This window comes from Ctenocephalides felis, unplaced genomic scaffold, assembly GCF_003426905.1.
Source record: "Ctenocephalides felis isolate EL2017-DRISC unplaced genomic scaffold, ASM342690v1 CF-g0.4_SCAFFOLD_02247, whole genome shotgun sequence".
NCBI classification, from domain to species: Eukaryota; Metazoa; Arthropoda; class Insecta; order Siphonaptera; family Pulicidae; genus Ctenocephalides; species Ctenocephalides felis.
The window spans coordinates 65,185-79,514 of NW_020538401.1; the positions used below are offsets into that span (position 1 = coordinate 65,185).

A 14,330-nucleotide genomic window follows, 5' to 3' on the forward strand; every position below is an offset into this window, starting at 1 on the left:
CGGTATGTGTTTTATCATATGATAACATTAATGTTACGCTAGCCCTCTGACCGATAAACGTAGTCAGAAACACGCACTTATCGCTATAACATTGACGAGAAGTTGTACTATGAACAGATTTGACATTTGCTATTTTGACATTTATGCGTTTAACATGTTTTTTTGAGGTTATGATTAATGTAAGCAAAGTGATATTATTAGGTTTGGTTTAGCTTTTATTGGGAATTTCAAATTGTTAGTATGGCGTTTTTTGGAATAATTTGGGCAGCAGATAGTAGGAGAAGAAGGTATGTTTGAATTTTAATATAATTCATACTGTTATTGGAATGAATGTATTACTCAAAGATATTAAAATTATTAAATGCCACAACATTTTAGATACAGGCAAAGATACGTCCTTAGGTATCTCAGAGATGCAGATAATGTATGGGAAGTGAATGATGAGATTTTTATAAAAAAAATTCGATTAACGAAAAATGTTATGAAAGATTTAATAGAACTGTTGGAACCACATGCGGAGACTCATACAGCATCATGGAGTATCCCTTTTTATTTGCAGGTATTGGAAATTAAAATGAATTAATTTTTTTGAAATACTAATAACTGAAATTTCATTATAGGTACTTGCAGCGATTCATTTTTTTGGTCATGGCTCATATCAGACTGATGTAGGCAATTGCCATTTAAATTCTATGAGCCAGCCTTCAGTCAGTCGCTGCATTAAAACAGTGACTGATTTAATTATAAAGCATGCTACTCCAAAGTACGTGAATTTTCCTAAAACCCCATCAGAAAGAGATGAAAATAAAAAGAGGTATATGTTACACCACTTCGTGTACATTGAACATGGTCTGTAATATGTTGCTATTTAACAGATTTTATACGAAGTTTGGCATGCCTGGCATTATTGGGTGCATAGACTGCACACACGTAAGTATAGTGGCTCCCAAAAAAGATCACCCCGTGGCACCAGCTGCTATTTATATGAATAGGAAGGGCTATTACTCAATTAATATTGAAGTAGTATTATTTTATTTTGCTTAAGAATTTTGAAGACTAACATGATAATAAATAATATTAGATATGTGATGCCGATGAACGGATATTGTTTGCGAGCAGCAGATATCCTGGCTCCACTCATGACGCAGCCATTTGGAAGGTTTCGGCAGTCAGATCCCTGCTAACTCGTAATGCTGAGGATGGGACATGTTTATTGGGCAATTCAAGAATATATTTAATATCACAAATCAAATAAGGAAAAAAATATATATTAGTTGTACATTTGCAGGAGATTCAGGTTACCCATTGGAACATTGCCTACTCACACCATATAGGACACCAGTAGGCTCTACCCAGGAGAAATACAATAAGTTCCACAAAAAAACTCGCAAGGTAATAGAGAGAACATTTGGTGTTGTTAAAAGTCGTTTTCGATGTTTGCATCGTCATAGGACACTGCATTATACACCTGATGTGGCAGGAAAAATTGTATATGCAGTATTTACTCTGCATAATATATGCAGAGAAAATAATATTCCTCTGGATGAAGAACTGACGGAATATAGTAATGATAGTGGAAATGGTTAGATACCGAATAATTGTATTTCAAATGTGAAGTTAAAATTAATTGATTTTAATATTTCAGAAGTATACAATGAGGCAGATAATATGGCATATAATATCAGAAATTCTTATGCCAGAAGATATTTTTAATACCATATTATTCACTTAAAAAAAAGATTTTATTTTTATAGGTACATGAATGTGATTATTTTAAATAAATAAATAAATATATATATATATATATATATAAAGGAATATAAAACAAAATTTATTGGCTGTTAAATCTATTTTTTAATATATCATTGAGAATTTTCAATTGATCGGCTAAGCATTGCAGCGCCTCTGTCTGTTTCTCCATCATGTTAGTAAGAGACTCTGTTTGTCTTTTCAATACGAATTCCATTGAGTTTACGAGGTGATTTAATTCATCTTAAAATAATGAAATGCAGAATGTATCACATAGTAATATAAGTAATATTTAAAATAGAAGAAAAATTATACTTACTATTGCCAGGAGTTCTTCGTCTCTGCATTGGTGGTCTAGGGGCATCATCTAAAAATTCTGGAGGTGGCATTATAACTTCTACCTCAGGATCAACATTAACAGAATCAAGTTCAGCCTCGTTGCTGACAGATTCATTGAAAGAATACTATTAAAAAATTTAATATGTGTATATGTATATATACATATATATACATATATATATGTATACGTACATATATATATGTATATATACATATATATTCGATATATATATATATATATATATATATATATATATATATATATTTAATGAAATTACATTTAGTCCAATATCCATTTCCAGATCTGGATGGCCATCAATTGACCCAAGACCCCAAACACCTAAGGCCTTTTGTTCGACATCCAGGATTCAGTAGGCCTATGAGGCCCATGACCACATGAGTTTAACAAATTGGTCAATTCCTCCCACTTTGCTCTGAAATAATCCTTGTCGAACGAGGGGCTTAATTTATTAGTAACGAATTGTGGGTTGCTGATTAAAAAATCAACGTATATTTCATACTGCGCCGGATTAGTTTTTTTTGCCCTTTTCATTTGCGTATCACTGGCCATTTTGAATGTAATATATATTTTATATATTTACCAAAAAAAAAAAATCATGAACAACGCTTTTCGACTGAAAGTATCGGTACTAGTATATCCAAAATTGAAAAAACCGTTCGCGTCAGCACCGTAGAGATAGATTATTGCCGATTTCGAGAGTACAAACACAGAGAGCCAACATCAAAAAACCAAAAACTGTGTTCGCTCATGTTACGCCACAACACGATTCACTCTCATAAAATCGGTGCGCCGAGAACAACTAATCTTCAACATACACTTACGCGAGGCATGTTATGCTACCATGCAAGTGCGATAACAGAGCGTAGCCATGTTAAGGCAGAATCGGTCCATTAGTTTCATTTCGATTTCGATTTATATTACTTAAAATATGTTTTTTGGTTTGAGCAACAATCTGGCGTATTCTTCATTTAATTTAATTAAATTAGTTAATTTAATACGTGTGTTAATGTTTTAAAACATGTGTTTATTTTAATTTTTGTGTGGTTAGTCATGTCGCCAGCCTCTGTCATAGTTTAGTAATAGTTGGTATCATGGTAACACTACGTGTTACCTAAGGTTGGTAGACATGCACCAACATAAGCAAGTTCACGCTAAAACAACACGTGTTTTAAGTAGTGTGAACAATTCATTCTTTGTGGCGCATCCCGGAGTGAAGGTTACTTAGTTAGATTTATTTATCGTGTGCAGTCATTGCGAGTTTAATTTAATACTATGAATCGTCAGCTGGGGTAAATTAATTTTGTGTTTCAAGAATATATTATATTAGATACGTATGCTTTCACTTTTTAATTTTTAGAACAAAACCATTTGCTGTCATTGTTGACAAATCCACCTTCTACCCGGAGATTCTGAGTAATTGGTTGATTATTAACAATGATGGTTCAGCAAGTGCTGGTGGCCTTTCAGAAAAAACCGTACGGGTCTAATGTGTAGAAACGTGTAGAGCCACAAGATACATGGAATCAAGTATCTATGGAATTAGTTGGGTTTTATGGTGAGAATATTATTTACTAACAAAAAAAAATTACCAACTGTAAGAGTAAAATCAATCATCTGCTTTAATTCAATGTACATCTTTTAATACTTTTAGACAGCTATGAGTCAGCACGCAAGCGTGATGGATAAATAATCGTATTCAATCTAGAATTAACTTGGTTTAAGAGATCTTGATGGATTCTAGAAAATACCACAACTTTAGTACAAATGATTCTCAAAAAACTAATGATTTCATGAAAAAAAAACAACCAATTTCTCATCATAATACCTCTGAAAGAATACGTATAAAAGTATATATATATGAAAATTCGAGGTATTTTTCTGACTAATTATTATTGTTTATTATTTTTTCGTTACGCAAATATTGATAGATGTATGATTAATTAAGGAGCTGTCCAACCAGAGGTCTTTCGAGCCCTTTAACCCTTCGCCGTTTTACAATAAGAGAAGTTACGGTAAAATTAATAATAGAGAAAGTTGTAGCTCATTTAATCACCTTTAAAATAGTGTATTACAAGTTCTGATAAAATCAGAATTAAAAGAGTAATAATTCAATTAATGCTGTGGATGGTGACGGAGTGCAAATTGTTAAAAACATTGAAATTAAGATAAAGATTAGCCTATTTCCAAAATATCAAGTAAATTGGAGCACAGTAAAAAAATTCACAGAGCAATAATTTTGTTGATTGTAAGTTGAATAGAGCACATGTGAACAGGATTTGACAAATTAATTCACTTCAAATATAAACTTAAGCAATAATGTATATTGATTTATTGGAGAAAAAAATGTAATTTAGATATTAAAATTACTAAAAGCCAGTTAAAATATGGTACGAAATTATAAAAATTATAGGCAACATTATTGAAGCATATATTTTGGGTAGAAAAATAAAAGGTGATATTGCACCTTTGCCGCGAATGCTATATATTAATTCTTTCTGAATTTGTTGTACTTTTTAAAAAATTTCAATTTTCAACACGTGTATCTTATGCTATAACCATAAATCACAAAGGCAGACGATTATTTTTAGTGTGATAAATTTGGAAAATCAATGTTTTAGTCGTGAATAAACAAAAAATCATTCATTTATACATCCACATTTACAGGTATGACTAAAAATACTATATAACCCTTAAATGCAATAAAATAAATTGAGCTATTGGAAATAAATTTGTTCTATAAATCGCAGTGTATAATTTTTAATATACAATTTTATTGAACATTTTTTAATATTTTTTAAATGAATAATTAAAGTGTTAACTGTGGGAATTGAGAACAATCATTTTATTTGAAATAGTTCTGCATTCAACATCACTCATATATTGGTGTAAATAGTAATTCAAAAAACAGTAATTATTATTTTTAACTAAGCAGTAAATATTAGTATAAAAAATTGAAAAATTGTAGACATGAGTACAGAACAACGTCTGTCGGGTCAGCTAGTATATATATATATATATATATATATATATATATATATATATATATATACCTTGTCATAGACTTGAATAGTCCCGGGTGTTTTCTTAACAAGCGGCCCAATTCACGTATGCTCACCCTTCTGGTGACAGGTGCGATATCTCTGTAAATAAACTGATGTTTAAAAAATATTTTTTAACTTATGCGGTTCAAGGAATTATGGTAGGTGTAACAGCTATTCCTGGTGACATATTTTGTTTTATATGGCAAAATGATTGATCTAGTGGTAATATCAAAAAACCAAACCGAGCTGCAAAACATGATGGACAGAATCGTCGAAATGGGTAGAAGATATGGGACGGAAATCAGCATCAGCAAATTGGAAGTGATGAGAGTATCAAAACGAGATGATACTCTGAAGATAACAGTAAAAAATCAAAAATTGGAAGACGTTGATCATTTCAAATATTTAGGAAGCATTCTGACCAGAAACGAATACAGCACGAAAAACATCAGGACAAAGATCGCAAGCGCCAAGGTGGAGTTTGCGAAGTTGAGAACACTACTGAGAACCAACCAAGTCTCGACTTGTGGATGATATTGATAAAAAAAATGTTATGTCTAGAGCATAGCTCTTTACGGATCAGGGACATGGACTCTAAGAAAAAGAACTATTTGGAGAGTTTTAAAATGTGGTGCGCAGGAGACAGGTGAATGGAGAAAAAAAAGTGGACTGACAAGATAACAAAAGAATAAGTCCATAAAAGACTTCACTGAGAACGATCATGAAAAGAAAAGGAAACTGAATAGGACCTATTCAATTCAATCGAAAAGAGTACCTCCTACACGACGTGGTCCAAGAATACATAATCCTGAACATATGCTTATTTAAGACATGATATGTTAAAGCAGGAGTCTGCAAACAAAACTTAGCTGTGTTATCCGACAATTGGCCCAGAAATGTCAAAATATCTTACTTCATGCGTTTATAAATTATATTCCTGTATAGGGACTTGATACACAATTCTAGTTCCCTATACTTTTCATTTAATTTATTCCTTTCTGAGTAAAGGGATTTTAAGCGACTCAGATCACGCCTCGTCTCCTTCGCTTCTTCGGCCTGAATTAGCTTCGAGTACCGATTCATTTCTGAAGCCGCTTGTTGAAGTAACCCTGCCAACTCTGTAGTTATGGACAAGCCTGAATAGATATATAAAAAATCAGTAAATCAAATGGTAATTTTAAAATATTTTTTCAACTCTTTTGCCAATGTATTAATTTTTAATTTCTAGTGATGTTTAAATGTAACTTAAAAAATTTTAATATGTACAAAAATGTCTAGATATACATAAATAAATGTATATGTCGCCTACTGGCAAGGGTTAAAAATGTACAAAAATTAAAAAAAAATATCTACAAATGGCTACATATTTTTGAAATTGTCTAGAAGTTATTTCCAATCTTCCACAAATTATTTATTCGTTTAACATATATTGCTAAATTTGTGAAGTCTTATGATGGAAATGGAGACATGAGATGCAGCATGGATATTATAAAAATAAAAAGTGAATCTGAATAAAATCGATCTCGTAGTCACTCCACGATATTTAAAACCGATATTAACAATTTGTATTTACAATTGCAAGTATTAAGAAAAATTTGGAGGGTAATTAATTACTATTTACTCATGCAATAAAATACATTTAACTACTTTTTATTATTCAACAGGCAACACATCATGTAATGCCTAAAATGTAATAGTATTGTCTTTGTTGTTGACAAATATTTCTAGTTGGAAAACAACAGACACTCAAATACATATCAACAATACATACAAATTAATATATCAATGTGGTAATTTGAATGTAAAATTATATAGAATGTATATCAGTATGAATTAAACATTTTGGACATCTTGTAAATATTTATATCTTCCAGTCAATATTTTTCATGCTAGAAATTTCAATAATTTAAATAAATAATTAAACTTTTGGTTCATGAACTGTCAACAGATTATCTGAAAAGAAAAAAAAATTAATATTTACATAATTATTAAAGAATGAATGTAATTCATAATTATTAAATCATCATATTGTTATATTGAAATATTAAATACTAAAGTAGTATGACTTGCGTTTGATTTGTCATAAACTATTATGTTGGTAATTTGAGTTTTTAAACAGCTCAAGAACTGACTGAAGTCGCGATAAAGTGTCAACACGTTTTATTAAAAAAATTATAGGTATATTATATTTGCATAATGTTTATTTTAATGTTTTAAAACACCATTTTAATTGTTCTTTTGATAATTAAATACTTTAACTATAGGTGTATGGCATCGTGCCTTAAGGAAAATTGCCGGAACTTCTCGTACCGTAACGAAATATTAAATGTTTTCAAATTCATTTTAATAAATACTGTAACATTGTCAAATATTTATAAGTCACCGTCGCAGTACTGTGCGCCAAACACAGGAGTTTTCTTATTAAAATCGATAATTATGGAAACATCGCAGAAACCATCGCCTTTTCTAATTTTGATACGTGCCTTTAAAATTCCTCTGTACTGGGCGTCGTCTCAATCTCTTTGAATCGACATTGGTGTTTCTAAGAGTTTTCCGCTTTCTATCTAGTTCTGTTATATTATCTGGGCAAATGTTTGGAAAAAAATATAACAGTTTAGAAATTGATGTGAATTTTTTCTCAAATCAGTACTCAAAATTACTGCAAATATTATAGTTATTGTCGTTTTTTATCATGAAATGGAAACCTCTGCTTTATTTGGTTTTCTGCCTCAATATTAAACTCATCCTAGTCTAATCTTTCAGTTTCTCTTTTCAACCGAATTATATTTGGAATCATTCCTCTAGCATGTATTTCTAATAAAGGTAAATGCATTTGCAAATCGTTTACATCTACGCTTAATACCTTTTGCTGTTTGGAATTCGAAATATTTTCTATCGTATTCAACTCTTTGTTTGAAAGTTCCAAATATATCGGTTGAATGAAACATTCCAAAATTATCGCATATGCTGTGAATATCTGATTATTTAAAACGTACAACTTTGACTTTTCTGTCTCCATTTCTTTATCCAAATTTACGAATATTGGTAGAGCAAATCGCAGGAATTCCAAATATAATTATGTTGTCGAGATTAGAGAGATTAGAGATCGCTATATATATATGCTATATTGGCGAAACAACAGAACATTATTAAACGTTCAAAACAACACGATAAACGATGATCACAGAACATTTAAAACTAAACAACCATACGTTCAATTTTTATGACGCAAAGGTTCTTTATCATGAGTCGAAAGTCTCACAAAGACGATATGCGGAATCGACTTTTATTTTCTTAGACAAACTTAGTATTAATTCGAGTTCCAATTTGACTCTTCTTCACAAAACACACAAGTAATTAACGCACAAAACGCAAACAAAAACATATCAAGAGAGTGTTTCTTTGTAACAAAGCATGTTAGTGTAAAAATAAATATGAGTTATACTTCGAAAAAGAATTAATTGGAACAATAATAAATTGTGGAACATCATATCTTGCAGAATAACAATAATTAATTAGTACACTCCTGAAATAAATACTTCAATTATAAATATATCACAGCAAAAATTACAGCAATATAGAACTATAATTAAATAACAAAAACTTGCAAATGTTTTTATCAGGAGCGCGATTTTCGTTTCAAAACTTCATTACATGCAATTTTTTAATCCATAATGTTCGTGTTTTATGAAAGTAACAATTATAGATTTTAAGCGAAATGCAATTTTTGAGGAGGCGACAAATCATGTACCCAAAATCTTAAATTACACAATCTTATATAAAAGATAATGAAAAGTTGTATAGAAAACAAAACCTGAAATATATTAACCAGTAAAATTTATTTAAATGTTAAATTTAAATAATATTGTATATCGATTTGATAGAGTTTTGCAAGGCAGACCACCATATAAAAAGCATAACATTTCCTCGAAACTGGTTTGCGAGCGACACATGTTTCGCTCGTTTAAATAGTTTAATTTTATGTGCTACTATATGAACGTATATATTTATAAAAAATAATTTTTGGTACGAGAAGTTCCAGCAATTTACCTTAAGGCACAATGCCTTAATTGCCTTAAGACAGAATTCCACTTACAGCTAGTTCATAATATTTTCAAAAACACTTGAAAGTAGTATCTTCGATTATACCACTAGTTATTTTATATGTCTACTAAATTAACGTTTGATTTATATTTTAACTTCTTTACAATTAGCACAAATATTTAAATTTTGATAATTACCTATAGTATATTACTTTCTGATAACATAATGAAAAGAAATAAATGTAATCACACGCATCATTTTTTACAAAATAACAGTTGCAGATAATTATTTTTTATGGAGATACATAGTTCAAATCTGTTAAATTAGTAAATGAATTAGAACGAACAATTTATATTTTTACAATAAGTTAATTAATACAATCCAATGACAAGGAAAAAGATCGAATCAATTAAAAAATTATAATTTACAAAATCAATCGAACTTTCTTATTAAAAACGACAAAAATTAATTGTGTAGTTACCTAATCGCGACTTGTCAATAAAAAAACTAAAACCGCGTTTGAATTTTTATCATTCGAGAAGTTAGTAAAAGAACATACATGTCAATTTTATATTATTCATTTAGTTCGTTGGTTGCACTGCTTAGATTTTCTGGTGCGCCGAGAGATGTACAACGTAATCGCCATTTTGCGTACAGTTGTTTCGAAGTGTGTTTCAAAGTTATTAACAAACTTTAAAAATGAGTACTAAAACGTTATTAAAAGGATCCCAAACGGAAGTAGATTGTCTAGTAAAGTTTTTATTTTATTGTGCATTCATAAAGCTAATTCTACAAATGTTTCAAATACTTTTCGTTTTTTTCACAGAATACCACAAATATACTCGTGAAGCCTGAACTAGCTTTCAAATCGGAAACTAATTCTATGACCTTAACTAGACAGTTATTTGCAGTTTCAATTAGTGCTATATGTTATCTGCGAAAGATTTATTCAAAGGAATATTTTCGCCCTCGTAAAATTGGAATCTTGTCGATGCATATGTTGCAAAATGTCAAATCAGACCCCAAAATAACGAGATTTCTTAAGTGGGTTAAAGGATGCTTTGATGCAATGAAAAAAGGATATGTAATTATATATTGTATATGTATAATGTGTATATGTCGCAAAATATAATTTGTTTTTTATAATCTATTGTAGTTGCGAGATATCATTGTGGCTGTACAACCGCCCGGACAAGAAGACATTGGAAAAGCGTTGGAAAGTTATACGTTTAGAATAAAATATAGTGACGCTTGCAATTTTGAAAGTAATACAACGTTCGCCAATAGCCGGTAAAAATTAAAATTTATTATATATACATATATGTGGGTATTAATTTTTTTTTTGTCAATATATTATTTCGAGTATTAAAATCATAATAATCGCGCATACCATCAATAAAAAACCATAATTTAAAAAAAATAAAAATTTTACAATCCATACGTTTTGGCGATAATCCTAGCCTGCATTCAGTAGAAAAATGTGTTAATATAAGAGTTAAAAACAGAAAATTCATCAATCCATGGTATTAGGATATAAGAACAATAAGAAATATAGACATTAATATTGTAACCATAGATAAACAAGTATAATTGATTGTAACTTATATAATATCTTACAGAATACTAACAATAAAAATATCACAAATAGTAAATGTGCAATATATGTGTTATCTATAACTTAGTACACATATATGTTATATCTTGTCCTGATTGTAAAATAAGTTTTTAAGAAAAATTTGTTTTTTTATTGATTTATGCCCTTTGATTTCTGAGCTTTTGCCTTTTGAGTTATGAGACTTTGTTAATACATATGTTAACACCAAATGAAAATATAAATATACATTAGGGTGGTCCTTATTATGAACATTTTCAAATTTCCTTCCTTCCAGGGGCTCAAATTGATAAAAAAAATCTCTAAAAATTTTAGCTTTTAATTTTATCTTTTAGATATTGCGAAATTGAATCAAAGTTTGATATGGAATTAGCATGGAAAAAAAATCAAAAATTTTAAAAATGTTTTTTAGATATTACTTTTTTAGATATAGTTATTAGATATATTATATATATAGACAAAGACAAAATAATTTTTTTATTCAATTTCGTGTAGGTATTGTAATGGGCGCTTTTAAATTTTTTTGCAACCAATTTATAATAGAATATAATTACTTTTTAAGTGAATTTAAGTTGAGTTACTTTAAAAATAAAAGAATTTACTGATCTGCATTCTATTAATTTTTTAATATAACATAAACCTTTTAGTACACACACTACATGTATTTAATATTTATTACTTCTAGCAAATATTTAAAAATAAAGTCACTTACTTTTTGCGATTTAAAAAATTGGTACCCAAGACAAATGTTAAATATATTGCTCAAATTATTAGTTAATTTTGTGAATCATTTTAGTATTTGTAAGAAATAATAATATTTTTTTATAAAATACATCTAGAATATAAAAAATGATTCAATATTCATGTCATCGCCCAACATATTATTTTAGGTTATTATTAAGTTAGTTAACTACTTATTTATTATATGTTATTAGAGTCTATAGTAAAGTGATCAAATTTAATAAACAAAATTTGACTTATCATAGCGCTAACATAGTAACACATAATTATATTGGTACTGTTTTTCATTATCGCCAATTGTGTGAATATATTGATCAGTATTCTTGGTAATTCAATTTTTTTTTTATAATCACATAAAGTAATCTATATAAAAGCTACCCCAGATTGAGAATAATTTACAGTTTAGTTGTGATTTATTGAAATTGTAAAGTTAATTTCTGTTATGCTTGGTGTAGTCAAGTAACTTCACTATTTACAAACATGAATATATTATATGTGAATATATGTAATAATAAAAAAATAGTTGTAAAATTTATGATTTTATTTAAGGCTCATAAAGATCGACTCATCCAAGATATCTCCAAAAACACTTGAAAGCAGTATCTTTGATTGTTTATACAATTGCTTAGAAATTGTAAAAAATATGCCAGAATTACCGAAGGGTTGCTCATTAGCCATGATGTTAACATACTATGATGGTAAAATTGTTATTCATTTATTTTTTGGTATTTATTTTGATTTATACTCTCGTACTTTTAAAATCCATTCATTATGTAGGAACTCCTGCTGAGTATCAACCGCCTGGTTTTAAGGCTTGTTCATATCAAGCATTTGAGTATCCACCAGATCTTTATAATATAGAAGTTGGTAAATGCTTCACGCCATACCACTCTATTAGTATGGGAGCGATTGCTAAGGTAATTAATTTTAAAAATATTATAGCTTTTATTGCAAAAGTTCTTCAATTTCTGAATTATATTACTGTTGTAGTGTTTTAATATTTTCAATAAATATTTTTTTTAGTTTGTAGATGTAGATATTCATACCTCGGATGCTGGTAAACAAACAAATGAAAATTGTGAAGTTGTGGAAAACTCCCAAACGGAAAATATATGCAACACGTCGGAGGCCGCTGTGAGTGTTTTTAAATATAAGTCAAAATTTACAATTATAGTCAATATATTTTATAAAAATTTGATGCAATAATAAATATATATCAGAATATGATAGTCATTGGTGGATCTAACAGTCCAGAAGTTATGATGCAGTTAAATACAATGACTGAAGATATGGGTATTTATCATGATACTTCTCTTGATGCTGTGGTAAGCATATATTTGCTTTAATGTTGTAACCACATAAATTTGCAACTTTTTAATGAAATTAAAAAATGACATTTCTCGAACATTAAGTTTTGGTATTACAATATATTTCGTGATTTTAAGTTTCTTATTTTTAGATAAATAGGTACATATATGTATACTATATATGTAATTAATATAATAAAATATAACTAAAAATAATTAATATTTAGTGAGTAATAATATTTAGTGTATAATAATAATAATATGTTTGCAATGAAAAAACAAATATTTCATCATCATTAAATAAATCAATTCATTCAAGTGATAATATTCTCTATGAATTAATGTAAAGCACTATTTTACATTTTCTGCTCAAAAACGTAGTTATATAACTTCTTGGCGAGATGATTTCAAACTAGCTGTAAGTGGAGTTCTGTCTTAAGGCAATTAGGGCATCGTGCCTTAAGGCAAATTGCTGGAACTTCCCGTACCAAAAATTATTATTTTTTTAAAAACGATTAACATCTTTGAAAAAAATTTACTTTAAAAAAAATAGATTTTTGAGAAACTATAAATTTGACAAAAAATAACTTTTTTTTTGAAAAAAAAATTTTTTATTTGAAAAAAAAAAAATTTTTTTTGAGAAAAAAAATTTTTTTTGAAAACAAAAAAATTTTTTGGAAAAAAATGTTTTCTTCATTTTGACATATTTTGGAAATTATGAACTTTTTTTCAAAGCAATCGCACTGCTTGAACTGCATAGAGACGAAATGTCAAAGCTCGCAAGTGCCGCGCCGCCGTCTAACGCATAAGCATTGGTACGGAACCCATAGAAATGTAAAAAAAATGTATACTTATTGTTAAAATCTCTATAAAATATCTGATAATTTGATGTGCATATGTCTAATGATCATTTTTAACCGCCGAATGGCATTTTTTTTTACTTTTTTCATTAGATCTCCAAAACCGCTAGACCTGCCTTCATGAAAATTTGATCAATTCTACATCTTGTCAATACAAGTAAAATGTTTTTTGAATTATTCAAATCAGACGCTCCGTTCTCTTAAAAACGGAGGTACCGTTTTCGGCACTTTTTGCCCCGTATCTTTGGAACGGCTAGACCTGACTTCGCCAGAAACTAATCAGCACGTCTCCTTATCAATACGAATCGAATGCTTTTTGAATTATTCAAATCGGTTGATCGGTGTTCCCGAAATCGTCGACGAAAATTTGTATCCGCACATACATACACACACGCACACACACACACACACCACACCACACACATACATCCATTTTTTCTAAGGTATGCCAAAATATTCAGAAACCTTTGAAACGTCGAGAAATGCAAAAATTTTCATTTTCGATTTTTTTGCGATTACTATAACTTGCCCTACGGGAAGTTAATTAAAGGCAATGAGATACTGTCAATTATTCGTATGCCATTATCTATCAAAAATGATGTGCCAAATAGAAAT

The 14,330-nt window shown here is 29.2% G+C and overlaps 2 protein-coding genes across 2 annotated transcripts; both read left to right on the top strand.

Annotated features, from left to right (window-relative positions):
* The first annotated feature begins 240 nt into the window (after positions 1 to 240).
* Positions 241 to 857, top strand: LOC113380610. Its single transcript, XM_026619783.1, has 3 exons — positions 241 to 287; positions 379 to 559; positions 621 to 857. The coding sequence occupies exons 1-3, from the start codon at positions 241 to 243 to the stop codon at positions 855 to 857; spliced, it is 465 nt and encodes a 154-aa protein (XP_026475568.1).
* A 4,501-nt stretch (positions 858 to 5,358) lies between these two features.
* Positions 5,359 to 12,873, top strand: LOC113380611 (HORMA domain-containing protein 2-like; the record flags this gene model as incomplete). Its single annotated transcript, XM_026619784.1, has 7 exons — positions 5,359 to 5,514; positions 10,022 to 10,279; positions 10,352 to 10,485; positions 12,098 to 12,246; positions 12,326 to 12,465; positions 12,572 to 12,682; positions 12,769 to 12,873. Coding segments are annotated over exons 1-7 (1,053 nt in total), but the record flags the coding sequence as incomplete, so codon positions are not given.
* Between the last annotated feature and the right edge of the window lie 1,457 nt (positions 12,874 to 14,330).